The 19553-nt window shown below is 43.5% G+C and overlaps 1 protein-coding gene across 2 annotated transcripts in view; it reads right to left on the bottom strand.

Annotated features, from left to right (window-relative positions):
* LOC110520994 (rhophilin-1) overlaps positions 1-18800 on the bottom strand; it is a 66467-nt gene extending 47667 nt beyond the window's left edge. For both annotated transcript variants that reach the window (XR_016495243.1, XM_090231944.1), the window contains exons 1-2: positions 18268-18800; positions 1790-1905 (exon numbers count right to left, since the gene is read on the bottom strand). Coding sequence is in view for 1 of the 2 variants with exons in the window: in XM_090231944.1 (XP_090088070.1) it covers positions 1790-1905; positions 18268-18351 (200 nt within the window). In the remaining variant the exon portion in view is untranslated. The remainder of the gene's footprint in view (positions 1-1789; positions 1906-18267) is intronic.
* Between the last annotated feature and the right edge of the window lie 753 nt (positions 18801-19553).

The raw sequence follows: 19553 nt of genomic DNA, 5'->3' as shown, positions 1-19553 counted from the left end.
ACAAGGAGAAGACTGATCAGAGATGCAGCCAAGAGGCCCATGATCACTCTGGATGAACTGCAGAGATCTACAGCTGAGGTGGGAGACTCTGTCCATAGGACAACAATCAGTCGTATATTGCACAAATCTGGCCTTTATGGAAGAGTGGCAAGAAGAAAGCCATTTCTTAAAGATATCCATAAAAAGTCTTGTTTAAAGTTTGCCACAAGCCACCTGGGAGACACACCAAACATGTGGAAGAAGGTGCTCTGGTCAGATGAAACCAAAATTGAACTTTTTGGCAACAATGCAAAACGTTATGTTTGGCGTAAAAGCAACACAGCTGAACACACCATCCCCACTGTCAAACATGGTGGTGGCAGCATAATGGTTTGGGCCTGCTTTTCTTCAGCAGGGACAGGGAAGATGGTTAAAATTGATGGGAAGATGGATGGAGCCAAATACAGGACCATTCTGGAAGAAAACCTGATGGAGTCTGCAAAAGACCTGAGACTGGGACTGAGATTTGTCTTCCAACAAGACAATGATCCAAAACAAAGCAAAATCTACAATGGAATGGTTCAAAAATAAACATATCCAGGTGTTAGAATTGCCAAGTTAAAGTCCAGACCTGAATCCAATCGAGAATCTGTGGAAAGAACTGAAAACTGCTGTTCACAAAAGCTCTCCATCCAACCTCACTGAGCTCGAGCTGTTTTGCAAGGAGGAATGGGAAAAAATGTCAGTCTCTCGATGTGCAAAACTGATAGAGACATACCCCAAGCGACTTACAGCTGTAATCGCAGCAAAAGGTGGCGCTACAAAGTATTAACTTAAGGGGGCTGAATAATTTTGCACGCCCAATTGTTCAGTTTTTGATTTGTTAAAAAAGTTTGAAATATCCAATAAATGTCGTTCCACTTCATGATTGTGTCCCACTTGTTGTTGATTCTTCACAAAAAAATACAGTTTTATATCTTTATGTTTGAAGCCTGAAATGTGGCAAAAGGTCGCAAAGTTCAAGGGGGCTGAATACTTTCGCAAGGCACTGTATCATCATCATCATCATCATCATCTCCTCCTCTCAGATGAATATGTATGTTAAAGAGAGACAGTGTCCTATTATACCACTCAGACCAATCCAATACACCATGTCCTTCAGTGGCTCAAACACTACTAATAAGTGTAGGATAAACTTCATGAAATAAGAGTTGGGGGGAGAGAAGAAAAGGCAGAGAGGGAGAGGATCAAAATTATGCTAATGCTCTTAAGATGGTTTGGTTTGATGCACTTTAAAAACCTAGCTCAGCTTTGATGTCCTGCCACCAGCTACTTTTCTGGAAAGAAAAAAACCCAAATTACTTTAAAAGGAGAGAACGATAACAGGCTGTATTATAACTGTTCAAGTTCAGCACAGGTCAAAGTGTGTGTGTGAGATTTACACTTCTGACAAAATACACTTGAAAAATGAAGGTGGAAAATAACAGGCATCAAACCTGTGGAATGGCAATACACAAAACCCACACACCATGGGACAAATAGTGATAAAAACAGGATGGTGTGGGTTTTGGAGGAGCTCCCAATATACCCTAAAATAGTTGTGTATTTCCATCTGCTAGTGTTTGTATATGATAGAGCTCAACGTTTCCACAGGTAGTAGGGCTTGGGGTTCCCATTTCCACCACAGGGGAGGGGAGGGAGTGGATGCCCCGCAGAGCTGTGTACACACAGGAGCAGAGACAGTATTCGACCACTTGTACAATGACCTGTCCCTTCCCTCACCCCTGACCCTGCCCCCACCCTAGCTCACCTGAAGAGGTTTTCAGCCCCGGCCCTCATCCTCATCTCCTTGTTTATCTGCTGGTTGATACGAGCTCTACGGTGCTGCAGCTTACTGCGTTGGGTCTGGGAACAAGGATCACAACCCTGGAGAGAAAGAGGGGGATTGTAAGAGAGATTGTGGTTAATGCGTAACTTGCTAGAACACAACATATGTCCATCTCCTCTTGCTTGTGTCTAAACCCTATGTGTAGTTCACATGCCTTTGAATATTAGTGTATAATAAACAAACTGTACGTAAAGAAGAATATTCCAAGCCGAACAGGTAGGGGTTGACGGACTATTCAGTACATTACACAAACCTGTCACAGATACACCTGACTGAGGGAGACATACACCTGAGCACCTGGTTAGCTTCCCACCCTGATTAGCTTCCCTCCCTGATTAAGTATGGGTGACTAAGACCACCTGCCTCCATCACAGTTAGGATCAAATATCCTGTTGTCAATGTAGTTGGCTCTCTGTGGTGACGGTTGCCAGGAGACCAAGCCCCAGAAGATCTCGGTCGGTAGCCTGCTGTGAGATAAGTCCTTAGACGTCATGGTCTACAGAACAGAGGAGACTTGAAGACCTCTTACACCTGACCTTTGCCTACCACACACACGCACCAAAAGTTACCAATGCTCTTTTTAATAGTGTAACTTCGTCACCCCACCATGTCATGTGATCAACTCAAGGTTTGGCTCTGTGCCTCTACAGGTGGTATTCAGTTACAAGCCCTACACCTTCACATATGATCTGGAACTGAGGAAAGGAGTAGACCATATGATCCATGATTATGCAGAGCACACTAATGGAAAGGCTCAAAAGGGCTCTGAGATCACAGCTTAGAAGACACATGAAGCTGGGAAGAGTTTAAAAAAATTTAAAAAGTGTGCAAAAAGTGTGCAATCACTGGTTATGGGGTGCTGCTATGAGATCAAGTTTAGACCTAGATCAGGACTGTACTAGTGACTAGGATTACACATTTTGGGAAATATTCAGGAGGTGGAAACTTTCCGTGGGAATTAACGGGAATAAATGGAAATATGCCTTTTAATACCATTTAAAATGTGGTTGTTTTTTGCATTGGATATATTCACCATATTTATTTTATTTTATCTTTATTTACCTGGGCAAGTCAGTGAAGAACAAATTCTTATTTTCAATGACGGCCTAGGAACAGTGGGCTAACTGCCTGTTCAGGGGGTCTGAACTTGCAACCTTCCGGTTACTAGTCCAAAGCTCTAACCACTAGGCTACCCTGCCGCCCCAAAAGAGTAGTTCCCTGACCGGGAATCGAACCCGGGCCGCGGCGATGAGAGCGCCGAATCCTAACCACTATCATATGGAGACAAACCTTTTACCTTATAAGTAGACAAATGCAAATGATTAAATCCTTCCAATAGAAAAAAAACACTTTAGTTACGAATTTAACTTTAATTAAATGATTTTGACTCTCCACTAAACAAAAGGGAATATTGAATGATCCATCACATCTCCCAAAAACATTAACAAATATCTGTAAAATGATAACCAAAGCTTTAGTTTCTAGACTGTCTTCTCCCTGGACCTCCTAAATGTCCACCTATTGAACATCATCTTCACTGTCACTTTCCAACCTTGTTGAGGATGGCTTGTTGTCAGGCTCAAAAAGCCTCAAATTTGCCCAGTTGGCCACACATTTTTCAACCCTTCTATTGGTCAGCCTGTTGCGTGCTTTGGTGAGTGCGTTCCCAAACAAAGACCAGTTACGCTCGGAGACGGGATTTGGAAGATTATGGAGGCAACAGGGGAAAGAGCCTCAGATCTCCAAAGTCCCTTCCACCAAGTGGCTGAGATATGTTGGCACGACTGCCATATTGCATCTCCCTCCCAAAGCCCTTGCTTGGAAGTGTACTTCGCCAGGCTGCCAAGAACTGTGCCCTCATCCAGGCCAAGGTGGCGAGACATGGTGGTGATGACACCATAGGCCTTGTTGATCCCTGCACCAGACAGGATGCTCTTGCCAGCATACTTGGGGTCCAACATGTACGATGCGGCGTGTATGGGCTTCAGAACTGCAGTTTCCTCTGCTTGGAGCAACAGTGAAGTGGGAAGGGCAGTATGGATTTATTCTTACATCTGCAAGCAGAGTCTGAACATCAGACAGGATGGCATTGTCTCCCTCAATCCTACTGCTATAGGTTTCAGGAGTTTCAGGCTGCTTACCACTCTCTCCCAAAATACATAATCCAGAAGGATCCTCTTGATGGGTTGTCCATATCGGCAGACTGATATGGCCATTTCTTGGAGAGACCCCTTCCCTTCCAGGAGACTGTCAAACATGATGGCAACACCACCTCAACGGGTGTTGCTGGGCTGCTTCAATGTGGTGCTTTTTATTCTTCTCACTTTGCTTGGTGAGGTAGATTACTCCCAGAATCCAACAGCAGCAAACTTTGAACATTGTTATACTCAGAGTATAGGAACATTAGTTACACAAGAGACATGAGGGGGGAGTGCAGGGGAAACAATTGCATGTGACAGTATTGATAAGGGGAGAAACCGTTGAAGGCTCATATCACTTAGTTCCCTGCGTAGCAAGAATGATGCATTGTTTAGAGATAAGGAGGAGACTCCACCCAAAGTGGGGTATGAATACCACCACGGGGGAGCCATGTCTTTGTCTGAATTACAGCTGTAACGACCCTTTGGGAAGAATTCAACTTGGTTAAGCTTCTCTAGTGTCCATGAGTTATTTACTCTGAAAAATAAGAACATAACACTGCTATAACTTGATGACCCTTCACATACCTAACCATTTCCTTGGCTCTCTTGTAGAGTGTATCCACTGTTTTAAGTGCCATGTCGTCCTTGAGAAGCAGATTCAATGAATGAGCAGCACAGCCAATGGGTGTGATTGTGAGGATAGGACTCCTCCACTTTACACCAAGCAGCCTTCATGTTCTCTTAGGCTGGAAAAATGGCTGTGTTTTTCTGTGACTTGGCTCTGACCTAACAATCGTTTGTGGTGCTTTTGCCGTAAAGCCTATTTGAAATCGGACACTGTGGTTTGGATTAACAAGAAGAGTATCTTTAAAATGGTGTGAAAACTTGTATGTTTGAGGAATTTTAATGATGAAATTTCTGTTGTTTTGAATTTGGCGCCCTGCACTTTCACTGGCTGTTGTCATATGGATCCTGTTAACGGGATCTCAGCCCAAAGAGGATAATATAAGCAATTTAAAGTGATTTATACTTTTACCTTCGATACTTAAGTATATTTTTGCAATTACATTTACTTTTGATACGTAAGTACAGTATATTCAAAACCAAATACTTTTAGACTTACTCAAGTACTATTTTACCGGGTGACTTTCACTTGAGTCATTTTCTATTGAGGTATCTTTACTTTTACGCAAGTATGACAATTGTGTACATTTTCCACCACTGCATATGCCAATGCTACAGGTACAGTTAGACATTGATTCCACTGGAGTCTGATAACTGAAGTACAAGACTTGCATTCAAAGTATTCAGACCCCTTGACTTTTCCCACATTGTTGCATTACAGCCTTATTCTAAAATGTATATACATATGTTTCCTCATCAATCTACACACAATACCCCATAATGACAGTTTTTGCAAATGTATTAAAAATAAATAGCTTATTTACATAAGTATTTAGACCCTTTGCTTGTTTCCATTGATCATCCTTGATGAAAACCTGCTCCAGAGTGCTCAGGACCATAGACTGCGGCGAAAGTACACCTTCCAATAGGACAACGACCCTAAGCACAAAGCCATGACAACACAGGAGTGGCTTCAAGACAAGTCTCTGAATGTCGTTGAGTGGCCGAGCCAGAGCCCGGACTTGAACCCGATCGAACATCTCTGGAGAGACCTGAAAATAGCTGTGCAGTGACGCTCCCCATACAACCTGATAGAGCTTGAGAGGATCTGCAGAGAAGAATGGGAGAAACTTCCAAATACAGGTGTGCCAAGCTTGTAAAGTCATACCCAAGAAGAATCGAGACTGTAATTGCTAACAAAGATGCTTTTTTTTATTTTTTTATTTTTTTTATTTCACCTTTATTTAACCAGGTAGGCTAGTTGAGAACAAGTTCTCATTTGCAACTGCGACCTGGCCAAGATAAAGCATAGCAGTATGAGCAGACAACACAGAGTTACACATGGAGTAAACAATTAACAAGTCAATAACACAGTAGAAAAACAAAGGGGGGAGTCTATATACAATGTGTGCAAAAGGCATGAGGTAGGCGAATAATTACAATTTTGCAGATTAACACTGGAGTGATAAATGATCAGATGGTCATGTACAGGTAGAGATATTGGTGTGCAAAAGAGCAGAAAAATAAATAAATAAAAACAGTATGGGGATGAGGTAGGTGAAAATGGGTGGGCTATTTACCAATAGACTATGTACAGCTGCAGCGATCGGTTAGCTGCTCAGATAGCTGATGTTTGAAGTTGGTGAGGGAGATAAAAGTCTCCAACTTCAGCGATTTTTGCAATTCGTTCCAGTCACAGGCAGCAGAGTACTGGAACGAAAGGCGGCCAAATGAGGTGTTGGCTTTAGGGATGATCAGTGAGATACACCTGCTGGAGCGCGTGCTACGGATGGGTGTTGCCATCGTGACCAGTGAGCTGAGATAAGGCGGAGCTTTACCTAGCATGGACTTGTAGATGACCTGGAGCCAGTGGGTCTGGCGACGAATATGTAGCGAGGGCCAGCCGACTAGAGCATACAAGTCGCAGTGGTGGGTGGTATAAGGTGCTTTAGTGACAAAACGGATGGCACTGTGATAGACTGCATCCAGTTTGCTGAGTAGAGTGTTGGAAGCCATTTTGTAGATGACATCGCCGAAGTCGAGGATCGGTAGGATAGTCAGTTTTACTAGGGTAAGCTTGGCGGCGTGAGTGAAGGAGGCTTTGTTGCGGAATAGAAAGCCGACTCTTGATTTGATTTTCGATTGGAGATGTTTGATATGAGTCTGGAAGGAGAGTTTGCAGTCTAGCCAGACACCTAGGTACTTATAGATGTCCACATATTCTAGGTCGGAACCATCCAGGGTGGTGATGCTAGGCGGGGATGCGGGTGCAGGCAGCGATCGGTTGAAAAGCATGCATTTGGTTTTACTAGCATTTAAGAGCAGTCGGAGGCCACGGAAGGAGTGTTGTATGGCATTGAAGCTTGTTTGGAGGTTAGATAGCACAGTGTCCAATGACGGGCCGAAAGTATATAGAATGGTGTCGTCTGCGTAGAGGTGGATCAGGGAATCGCCCGCAGCAAGAGCAACATCATTGATGTATACAGAGAAAAGAGTCGGCCCGAGAATTGAACCCTGTGGCACCCCCATAGAGACTGCCAGAGGACCGGACAGCATGCCCTCCGATTTGACACACTGAACTCTGTCTGCAAAGTAATTGGTGAACCAGGCAAGGCAGTCATCCGAAAAACCGAGGCTACTGAGTCTGCCGATAAGAATATGGTGATTGACAGAGTCGAAAGCCTTGGCAAGGTCGATGAAGACGGCTGCACAGTACTGTCTTTTATCAATGGCGGTTATGATATCGTTTAGTACCTTGAGTGTGGCTGAGGTGCACCCGTGACCGGCTCGGAAACCAGATTGCACAGCGGAGAAGGTACAGTGGGATTCGAGATGGTCAGTGACCTGTTTGTTGACTTGGCTTTCGAAGACCTTAGATAGGCAGGGCAGGATGGATATAGGTCTGTAACAGTTTGGGTCCAGGGTGTCTCCCCCTTTGAAGAGGGGGATAACTGCGGCAGCTTTCCAATCCTTGGGGATCTCAGACGATATGAAAGAGAGGTTGAACAGGCTGGTAATAGGGGTTGCGACAATGGTGGCGGATAGTTTCAGAAATAGAGGGTCCAGATTGTCAAGCCCAGCTGATTTGTACGGGTCCAGGTTTTGCAGCTCTTTCAGAACATCTGCTATCTGGATTTGGGTAAAGGAGAACCTGGAGAGGCTTGGGCGAGGAGCAGCGGGGGGGGCGGGGCTGTTGGCCGAGGTTGAAGTAGCCAGGCGGAAGGCATGGCCAGCCGTTGAGAAATGCTCATTGAAGTTTTCGATAATCATGGATTTATCGGTGGTGATCGTGTTACCTAGCCTCAGTGCAGTGGGCAGCTGGGAGGAGGTGCTCTTGTTCTCCATTGACTTCACAGTGTCCCAGAACTTTTTGGAGTTGGAGCTACAGGATGCAAACTTCTGCCTGAAGAAGCTGGCCTTAGCTTTCCTGACTGACTGCGTGTATTGGTTCCGGACTTCCCTGAACAGTTGCATATCACGGGGACTATTCGATGCTATTGCAGTCCGCCACAGGATGTTTTTGTGCTGGTCGAGGGCAGTCAGGTCTGGGGTGAACCAAGGGCTGTATCTGTTCTTAGTTCTGCATTTTTTGAACGGAGCATGCTTATCTAAAATGGTGAGGAAGTTACTTTTAAAGAATGACCAGGCATCCTCAACTGACGGGATGAGGTCAATGTCCTTCCAGGATACCCGGGCCAGGTCGATTAGGAAGGCCTGCTCACAGAAGTGTTTTAGGGAGCGTTTGACAGTGATGAGGGGTGGTCGTTTGACTGCGGCTCCGTAGCGGATACAGGCAATGAGGCAGTGATCGCTGAGATCCTGGTTGAAGACAGCGGAGGTGTATTTGGAGGGCCAGTTGGTCAGGATGACGTCTATGAGGGTGCCCTTGTTTACAGAGTTAGGGTTGTACCTGGTGGGTTCCTTGATGATTTGTGTGAGATTGAGGGCATCTAGCTTAGATTGTAGGACTGCCGGGGTGTTAAGCATATCCCAGTTTAGGTCACCTAACAGAACAAACTCTGAAGCTAGATGGGGGGCGATCAATTCACAAATGGTGTCCAGGGCACAGCTGGGAGCTGAGGGAGGTCGGTAGCAGGCGGCAACAGTGAGAGACTTATTTCTGGAGAGAGTAATTTTCAAAATTAGTAGTTCGAACTGTTTGGGTATGGACCTGGAAAGTATGACATTACTTTGCAGGCTATCTCTGCAGTAGACTGCAACTCCTCCCCCTTTGGCAGTTCTATCTTGATGGAAGATGTTATAGTTGGGTATGGAAATCTCTGAATTTTTGGTGGCCTTCCTGAGCCAGGATTCAGACACAGCAAGGACATCAGGGTTAGCAGAGTGTGCTAGAGCAGTGAGTAAAACAAACTTAGGGAGGAGGCTTCTGATGTTGACATGCATGAAACCAAGGCTCTTTCGATCACAGAAGTCAACAAATGAGGGTGCCTGGGGACATGCAGGGCCTGGGTTTACCTCCACATCACCCGCGGAACAGAGAAGGAGTAGTATGAGAGCGCGGCTAAAGGCTATCAAAACTGGTCGCCTAGAGCGGTGGGGACAGAGAATAAGAGGAGCAGGTTTCTGGGCATGGTAGAATATATTCAGGGCATAATGCGCAGACAGGGGTATGGTGGGGTGCGGGTACAGCGGAGGTAAGCCCAGGCACTGGGTGATGATGAGAGAGGTTGTATCTCTGGACATGCTGGTTGTAATGGGTGAGGTCACCGCATGTGTGGGAGGTGGGACAAAGGAGTTATCAGGGGTATGAAGAGTGGAACTAGGGGCTCCATTGTGAACTAAAACAATGATAACTAACCTGAACAACAGTATACAAGGCATATTGACACTTGAGAGAGACATACAGCGAGGCATACAGTAATCACAGGTGTTGAGTTGGGAAAGCTAGCTAGACAGTAGGTGAGACAACAGCTAATCAGCTAGCACAACAACAGCAGGTAAAATGGCGTTGACTAGGCAACGGGGCCAACAGATAAAACAAACAAGCAGAATGGAGTACCGTGATTAATGGACAGTCCAGCGTGCATCAGCTATGTAGCCAAGAGATCAGTGTCCAGGGGGCAGCGGTGGATGGGGCAGGGAAGCTGGACTGGCGAGTGTTATCCAGGTTAAAAAAACTAACAATGACTAAATAGCTTGTAGCTAGTTAGCTGGTTAGCTTCTGGGGGTTCTTGAGTGTGTACTAAAAATGTAAAATGATAGCGATTCCGTATCACATTGGGTGAGGCAGGTTTCCGGAAGGTATAAACAAGTTAAAAATCAAAAAGAGATAGAAAGTAAATATGGATCCAGTGAGTGTTTGGGACGCGGCGATTCAGACGGTTAGCAGGCCTGTGCTAACAAGCTAACAGTTTGTAGGCCCGGGGTAAACAAGGTAGCAGTTAGCGGACCGGAGCTGGACAAGCTAGCAGTTAGCAGGCCTAATTAGCAAGCAGGGAGATGGCGAGGGCTAGAGAGTTAGCCTTTGGGGGACTTCGCGATGGGGTGAGTCTGTTTATTCCTCTTCATGCGGTGACATCGATAGACCGGTCATGGGCCCGGGTATTGTAGCCCAGGAGTATGCTACGGTGGTAGCACAGGTGCGCTGGCCGGGCTAGCTTCAAGCTAAGTGGGTGGAAACGCTAGCCAGGAGCAATCATCCGGGGTTGCGGTTTAGCTAGATAGCTAGTTGTGAAGATCCAGCTGAGAAATGTTCCGTTTGCGGTGGGAATCCGGGGATGAATCCGGGGATGAAAAAAATAAATAGGTCCGTTGTGCTTCAACAAAGTTCTGAGTAAAGTTTGAATACTTTTGTCTGTGTTATTTCAGTCTTATTTTTAAGACATTTGCAAAAAATTCAAAAAACCTGTTTTTGCTTTGTCATTATGGTGTACCGACTGTAGATTGATGAGGGGGGAAACAATGTAATACATTTTACAATAAGGTTGTAACTAGTGATGCACCGTCATTACATTTTTGCCAATACGTTCCTTGCCCCAAAAAAACAATACCGATATAAAAAAAATGTTGCTGCCATTTAAGCATTCTAGTAGTTAAATAGTTTACACACCCACACACTGACACAGCTGTCTAAGGCACTGCATGAGACATCATTACAGTCCCTGGTTCGAATCCAGGCTGTATCACATCTGACCGTGATTGGGAGACCCATAGGGCGGCGCACAATTAGCCCAGCGTAGTCCGGGTTTGGCCAGGGTAGGCCGTCATTATAAATAACACACACACACACACCACACTGACCAAAGTTATTTTGTTGCCATTTACGCATGTTCCCATTACCAGTAAAACATACATCGAAAACCTATTTCTTTCACTTACTTGCTGTGCCGTTTAATTGTTCATTTGTTCAGTCGTTAACACCGTTTGGGTCTTTGCGTGTCAAAAAAGATGCACGTCAAATAACACTTTGATGTGACCAACCAGGACCCGAATATGACTGCACATTAGAGATGAAACGGTATGAAAATGTAATATCACGATCATAATAACCAAAATTATCACATGATCAGTATTATCGCAGTATTGTTAAAATGTGCCCACTGGTACTGAACACTCTCTCCGATGGCACGTTGGTTGCTGGGATGCACAAAAGCATCCTGGCAAGGTGAGGCAGGTCTGATTCATGGCCCCGACCACCACACCAGTGGATCCTCTTCTGCTGGAATGGGTGGCAGAGACAAGTAGACCTTGTTCTCTTCTTTCACTCTGTCTTCTGGGGTGGTCAGAATCTGACCCTCTTCACCTCTCTGCTGCCTTGAGGTAATCTTTCGCAGCAACCCAGCCAGGCCTTTCCCTTCCGATGCTGCTGTGGGGGTGTTGGTGATGCTCGTGCTTTATGGTCCTTCCCTGACTTGTGCAGCTGCCAGCTTCAAGGCATCCTGGACACAGCTGTCAGTGTCAACTTTTGCAGCCTCAGGCTCATCTAAAAAGCTCATTTTGAAGTGGGGGGGGGGGGGGGGGGGGGTCAATGAAACAAGTCATGTGCATGACTCTCTTTGCTTTTTCTGTATCTATTAAGGTCTTCTCTCATTACCCTTTTCGTCTCCTTGGTCAGGGATGGCTCCATATCCTTTTCCACCAGAACATCACGGGTGATGTGGTCCAGGACAGGCTTGATGGCCGACAGTGTCACTCATGTCTCTGAGGCAAGTGCATCTGTAAACTTGCTCAGAGGTTCAAGGAGCTGGCACAGCTGCTCCATGACACTTGTCGGCATCCGATGCCATGTTCCCCTTTCTCCAGCCAGTGTCGCACAGCCTGGCTGATGAAACGCTAAAGCATCTTGTGTGTAGATCCCCATAGGGTCACCGCATCATGGATTACAGCCTTCTGTGGCATGTTGAGGGCAGATTGCTTCTCTCAGTTCTCCCCTCTTCCAGCTCCGTGAGAAGCCTTGGACCAGATGGCAGGCCTTGACTGCTGTCAACTCTCTGAATTTTCAGAGCCTTTGAGATGGCCAGGTTCAGATTATGGCCCAAGCACCCAAGCCACAGATCTGGGAACTCGTCAAAAGCATTGATCATGTTTGTTGCGTTGTCTGGTTATGCAGACCATTCATTTCTTGTTGCTCCCCCACATTCTCAAAAAACTCTTGTGAGCAGAGTAATCGTCTGGGAAGAACTGTTTCCAGGCAGTTTCATTCCAGTTGCCAGTCTGGGGAGAGGTAATGGATAGTGAAGCTGATGTAGCTTTAACTTGGTTGTACAGGTTTGGGATTTCATTCTTGGAAAAAACTGTTTGTGATGGCACTTTGTTGTGAGGCATGGCAACCTTCATCAGTCTCAAAAAGCCAGGCCTCTCAACATTTTGAAATGGCATCATGTCCTTTGCAATGTAATATAAAATGGCTGCAGTGAGGTTTTTGATGTGGGTGCATAAGTAGACTGCCTTTTAAATGATTGCTCGAGTGTCTGTCACAACTGTGGAGTGACCAGTAGCATTACTAGGTTTGCCTGCTGCACGCTCACTCTGTAAACAAGGGAATAGCAAATGTATTATTTACTACTACATCACACACACAATATTCTGTGTTGCGTTTGAGTATATGCAATGACCCCATGCACAATTTACATAAATACAAATGAGTCTTAAGACAGTGATAGTAATTGCAACGAGCCAAATAATTGACATAAATACAGGAGTCTTGTATATGCATATATAGTGTTTCTCCTGTTGGAACACTTTTACAACCAAGTCGATGACTGACGTATTTTAAATAAACAAAATAATGCTGGTTGGGTGACTAAACTGCATAACGTGTTATTGTGTGGAATGGGCGAAGAGTCTGCACACGACGCATACAGCAGCAGAACAACAGGTAGTGTTTTAACAAGAGTATGTAATACAAAGCTTCAGTTTAAATTATTTACAAGCTATTAGCAAGTTAGACAGACAAACCATGAAATTGTCCCCCATTTTGAAGTACCCACATCATGCATTGAGCTAAAAGTTAACTTCGATTGCATTCGTTATAAAGTAGTGGGTGGTGGTCATGAAGATGACTCAAGAGATTTGAAGTGTTGCCCCCTTTCGCAGCGATAGATAGATATATATATATATATATATATATATCTATCTATCTATCTATCTAAGACAGGGTAACCATCTTCGATTAAGTTTCCCTCACCACTCTTGTAAAACCTAAAATACGACCACACTTCAGATTTGGTCCTCTTAAAATTCTGAAAAGAAAATCTCCTGAGCGCTGTCACTGCCTTCTGCCATGTTTTCACACAAAGCAAAACCTGTGTTGCATGCTGCACCTGCGTCAGACTGTTGCTAACTTTGGTTGATGCTGGACAGTATTTACCATGAGTTTTCATGATAAATGAAAATTTGAACCTAATATTAGCCGTCGGGAATTTTACCATGGTTTATCGTGAAACCGGTAACCGTTTCATCCCTACTGCACGTCACATAATTATTTAACGCATTTATTATATTTTTTACATAGTTATTACACATTGATTACACTATCATTCGTATTTCATATCACAACGAATCATCGATACGTATGCTATGATGCTGGTAAAGATGTCTCTTGTACCTACAGTGCTGGTCAAAAAAAAAAAAAAGAACTAGCTGGCTCAGGGATGCAAACAATGTTCTTCCCAAAAAAACATAGAAAAATGACATCTGTTCCAGTAGCTATAGTTAGCTAGCTAACTATATAACTAGGTGTCATCTAAAATAACAGTAAGTTATAAGACAGTTCTTAGTTGATTAATGGTGGTCGGACACATCTACAGTGCCTTGCGAAAGTATTCGGCCCCCTTGAACTTTGCGACCTTTTGCCACATTTCAGGCTTCAAACATAAAGATATAAAACTGTATTTTTTTGTGAAGAATCAACAACAAGTGGGACACAATCATGAAGTGGACATTTATTGGATATTTCAAACATTTTTAACAAATCAAAAATTGAAAAATTGGGCGTGCAAAATTATTCAGCCCCCTTAAGTTAATACTTTGTAGCGCCACCTTTTGCTGCGATTACAGCTGTAAGTCGCTTGGGGTATGTCTCTATCAGTTTTGCACATCGAGAGACTGACATTTTTTCCCATTCCTCCTTGCAAAACAGCTCGAGCTCAGTGAGGTTGGATGGAGAGCATTTGTGAACAGCAGTTTTCAGTTCTTTCCACAGATTCTCGATTGGATTCAGGTCTGGACTTTGACTTGGCCATTCTAACACCTGGATATGTTTATTTTTGAACCATTCCATTGTAGATTTTGCTTTATGTTTTGGATCATTGTCTTGTTGGAAGACAAATCTCCGTCCCAGTCTCAGGTCTTTTGCAGACTCCATCAGGTTTTCTTCCAGAATGGTCCTGTATTTGGCTCCATCCATCTTCCCATCAATTTTAACCATCTTCCCTGTCCCTGCTGAAGAAAAGCAGGCCCAAACCATTATGCTGCCACCACCATGTTTGACAGTGGTGATGGTGTGTTCAGGGTGATGAGCTGTGTTGCTTTTACGCCAAACATAACGTTTTGCATTGTTGCCAAAAAGTTCAATTTTGGTTTAATCTGACCAGAGCACCTTCTTCCACATGTTTGGTGTGTCTCCCAGGTGGCTTGTGGCAAACTTTAAACAACACTTTTTATGGATATCTTTAAGAAATGGCTTTCTTCTTGCCACTCTTCCATAAAGGCCAGATTTGTGCAATATACGACTGATTGTTGTCCTATGGACAGAGTCTCCCACCTCAGCTGTAGATCTCTGCAGTTCATCCAGAGTGATCATGGGCCTCTTGGCTGCATCTCTGATCAGTCTTCTCCTTGTATGAGCTGAAAGTTTAGAGGGACGGCCAGGTCTTGGTAGATTTGCATTTCAATATTATTCATTTCAATATTATCGCTTGCACAGTGCTCCTTGGGATGTTTAAAGCTTGGGAGATCTTTTTGTATCCAAATCCGGCTTTAAACTTCTTCACAACAGTATCTCGGACCTGCCTGGTGTGTTCCTTGTTCTTCATGATGCTCTCTGCGCTTTTAACGGACCTCTGAGACTATCACAGTGCAGATGCATTTATACGGAGACTTGATTACACACAGGTGGATTGTATTTATCATTATTAGTCATTTAGGTCAACATTGGATCATTCAGAGATCCTCACTGAACTTCTGGAGAGAGTTTGCTGCACTGAAAGTAAAGGGGCTGAATAATTTTGCACGCCCAATTTTTCAGTTTTTGATTTGTTAAAAAAGTTTGAAATATCCAATAAATGTCGTTCCACTTCATGATTGTGTCCCACTTGTTGTTGATTCTTCACAAAAAAATACAGTTTTACATCTTTATGTTTGAAGCCTGAAATGTGGCAAAAGGTCGCAAAGTTCAAGGGGGCCGAATACTTTCGCAAGGCACTGTATGTGAAGCTAGCCACAATAAGGATTAGCCACAATAATGGACTTTGAGGTTAGCCTTCAAAATAAGTGTCATTGACTGATGCAAGTTAATACAAATAGTAGAATTATGCCATAATTGAATAGATCATACTAAACGAGGTTGGAATGTTATATAAAATCAACAAAAAGTGTTAATTTGACAAATCTGAAATCACACTGGATGGATTACACTTTAGAATTGCATACTTATTTCACTGTACAGCCTTACCTATGGATTGTGGATCAATGACATGGTATCAGTTTACTCAGTGACACCCAGAGAACATTAGCATCGTAGTTCTTATTGCAGGACTCTGAAACAACTGAATTGAGCCACATTTACTGTCAACCTATGTGTATTGAACACTATTCCCGAGGAAAAACAATACAGAGTGGATGTTTGAGTCTGATAACTCTCAGGAAGACAATGGGATAAAATATCTTGGGTATTGAGTAGACTGATACCCCATTTCATTGATCCCCAATCCTTAGGTAAAGCTGTACAGTGCAATATGAATGTCAATACACACAATAGGCTGACTGGGGAGGTGATTTCACAGTCAGTCCCGCGATAAGAGCTACAACGCTAATATTTGCGTAAACTCTTCACAGTTGCATTCTGTGGGTGTCACCGAGTAGACTGATACCACATTTCATATTCCAACCTTGTTTAACATTCTCTAGTCTAAATATGGCATGATTCCACCAATTGTAACCTTCTGCATCACTTTCAAATAGGTACTTTTATTTTGAAGCCAAACAGCAAATTCCACTAATGTGCCTAATACTTATTGTGGCTAGCTTCTCACCACATAACTCAGTCCGGTCGAGCCTCACTAGCCAGATGAAGCTAGCTGGCCGCTTATAAGGTTAGCTTTGGGCAACAGGGTTAAGTAGCGGCTAGCAATTTATTTTCATTAACTGAAGTTCAATTTCAATAGGGGAACAACAAGTGGCTACCTAGCTAGTACTTACACACAAGGATTCCTAAATCATTGCTAAGAATAAGGACAATGACTGCAGTTTCTACTGGTCATTGTTTTCAGGCTGGTTGTATTGGTGCTAGCTAGGTACCAAGCTAAAGCTAGCTAGCTACCCCAGAAGTTGCGGTCGAACAAATAATGTTTTATTACCAACACGGTATTGTAAACACATCGTTCGTGGCCGGTGTTTGCACATTTTTTTTGTACAGCTTTGACAGTGCAACTGATAGTAGTGGTGGCGCTTGGCTTGCATGTGCAAATTCAGAACACACAACATTCTATAATATAATTATTTGACGTGTGAAATTAAAATATTATTTAACTCGTCCAATAGTGTTATTGTCAAAATTATATTTGACGTGTATCTTTTTGACACGCCAAGACCAAAATGGCGTTCCATAGTATGTCGTGAAGCTTATTACTGTTTTGCACATCGGCGTTAAACTAAACATCGGGCCGATACCAATGTTGGCATTTTTAGCTAATATCGGCTGATTCCTATATATTGTGCATCCCTAGTTGTAACATAACAAAATGTGGGAAAAGTCAAGAGGTTTGAACACTTTCCGAATGCACTGTACACGTCGTCAACATGTAGGCCAACAATTGTCAGGAAATTAAAATAAAATTACGGCTGATGTTCTGTGGTCAGAGGCGATAGGACAGCCACACGCTGCTTTTAACTGGTCATCTGCATGGTGTGTTTGTCCTTAAAGCCATCTGACTAGGCTCTTACTCATACAGTACAAAGAAACAAGGAAGAAACAGACCACAACATGGAAGGAAAGGCCATAATAGGGTATGCTAACCCCAAAATGAGAAACTCTCTCCTTATTCCTCCCTTTTTCTCTCTTCCTCTCACAGGCAAGCCAACCTTCTCCCTTTTCCCCCTCACCTTATTTCACTCTCCTCTACTTCACTCTCCCCCTCCCTTCATCCCTCTCTCTTAGTGAGGTGTTTGTTCTGTGAGTGTGCGCTCAGTAATCCTCAGAGTGCTTGTAGGGATTAAGGTGCTAGCCTAGCCATGCTTCAACCCCCTGCCTCCGGTATCCAGCTCAGCCATAGTCATGCTACAACCCCCTAGCTCCAGCCTTAGCTCAGACCCAGCTCTCCTAGATGCATGATGACTTCAGAGCAGCAATGCGATTGGTCAATAATCAAATACATCTAGGGTGTGTTGTATGGTTTTCAGCTTTTAACACATTAATTGCATGACCTGACACAAAACGAGTTGAAAGAAAATTACACAAATCATGTTGTGCCAACACAGTGATTGTGTTAAAAGTTCACATGTGCCATCCCTAACAAGACACAGGGATGTGCTAAATAACATATTTTATAAGTGTACCCCCAGCCAGGGGACAGCAGGTGGTGGAAAGGAGTAACCTGGCTCTCCCAGCAACATCCCATCAGTACAATATCTCCCCCTGGACAGCATCCTGCTACAATCCCCCCCACCACCAAAGGTTTATCAACATAATGGCAACTCAATGCAGGACCAAGACAGCCCTCAATGAATATGTAATCAGTTCAGTAATTAAAAACTTCGTGTATGCAATGCGTGTCAATTCTAAATAACTTGATAATGTGGAACACCTAAGCTGTATGCATTATGAAACTGACAATTAGGCCAAAATAGTATTGTCCTGTTCATAACAGATACACGTTCCAATGGAACATGTACTTTAATATAAACGTGTGTTGGTACAGTATCGTGTTTTTCTAGCCACAACTGTGTACTGCTCACCTTTCTGATACTCCCGTCGTGACTCCCCTGCTCCATCATCGGTGCGGGAAGCTCCAGCTCTTCGTCCGAGCCAGCGTCAGACATCTCCGGCTCTCTATAATAGGAATGCCCAAAGGCCGTTCATTTAAACAGAATAAAAAAACACAACTTTTCCCGTTCTACCCTAGCCACACCTACTACCAGTTATTGTCACGGTATTTATTTAGCGAGCATACCGTGTTTGAACTACATTGAAACTAGAAATAAGTGAACTGGGACTGAATGGATGAGCTCGTTCTGGTTAGCAGTTTGTTTAGCACCAGACATTGTACCACACAACTAGACAAATATGCACACTTGCCTTGTCGCAGGTTCTTCTGCCATCCTCATCAAGCCAGGACGCTAGTAGGCAACTTGTTGAACCAATACTTTTGTAATTACAAATGTCCACAGGCCAAGGTCTCTTGCGGTGGATGGGTAGTGAGAAAAATAACCAGAGCAAAACAACTACTATCTGTTCCGCAAGATCGTTCACCTCTACTCACCAAACCCTTGAAGAGAAAAAACTTGCGGCGTGGTCCTATTCCAGGAGGCGGTACATATACATGAAAAATAGCCAATGACAATAGCACTCCTATTGATTGACGTTAATGTTGACGAATCGGAATATTATATTTGTCTTGATGACAACTAACACTGTCCAATTGTGAATCCCATGGGCGGTGACAACATTTTGGAATTATAGTTGCCCATAACAACGCCAAGCCATAGAGGAAAGGAAAGCCTGGAGTAGTAAGCAACTCTGAAAGAATTCACTGAATGGAATCACGAGGGGCCACGAAAGGATATGGATAGGTTTTGGAAATTTCGTCATTTAGGGACCTAAACCAAAGATTATCTATATATTGCCTAAAACATAAAAACAGTATAGACCATCAAATAATATTAGTTTAACAATACAAAAACAAAATAAAACATATTTCGCACAATGACATTGGATAGTTTTTTCTTATTTTTTACACTGTAGGGATGCCTCCTTGTTTTGGGTAAAGGAGTGTCATAATTTTTGCAACTAATACAAATCACCATAATTTCAAGCATCCTAGTCTTAACCATGGTCCTAACCAACCAAATCTATCTATCTTGAACTGAACTAAACTAAACAATTGCCAAGGCTTCGTCCATTCTGCAAACCTTAAACAGGTCTCAAAAGTTAGGGATTGATTTGGTTGGTTAGGACCATGGTTAAGACTAGGATGCTTGAAATGATGAATTACTGTGGTGAGTTGTATTAGATGTATAAACTA

The sequence above is a fragment of the Oncorhynchus mykiss genome, chromosome 4, assembly GCF_057628025.1.
Source record: "Oncorhynchus mykiss isolate SJ-2025 chromosome 4, ASM5762802v1, whole genome shotgun sequence".
NCBI classification, from domain to species: domain Eukaryota; kingdom Metazoa; phylum Chordata; class Actinopteri; order Salmoniformes; family Salmonidae; genus Oncorhynchus; species Oncorhynchus mykiss.
This window is presented reverse-complemented; position numbering and strand designations above follow the sequence as displayed.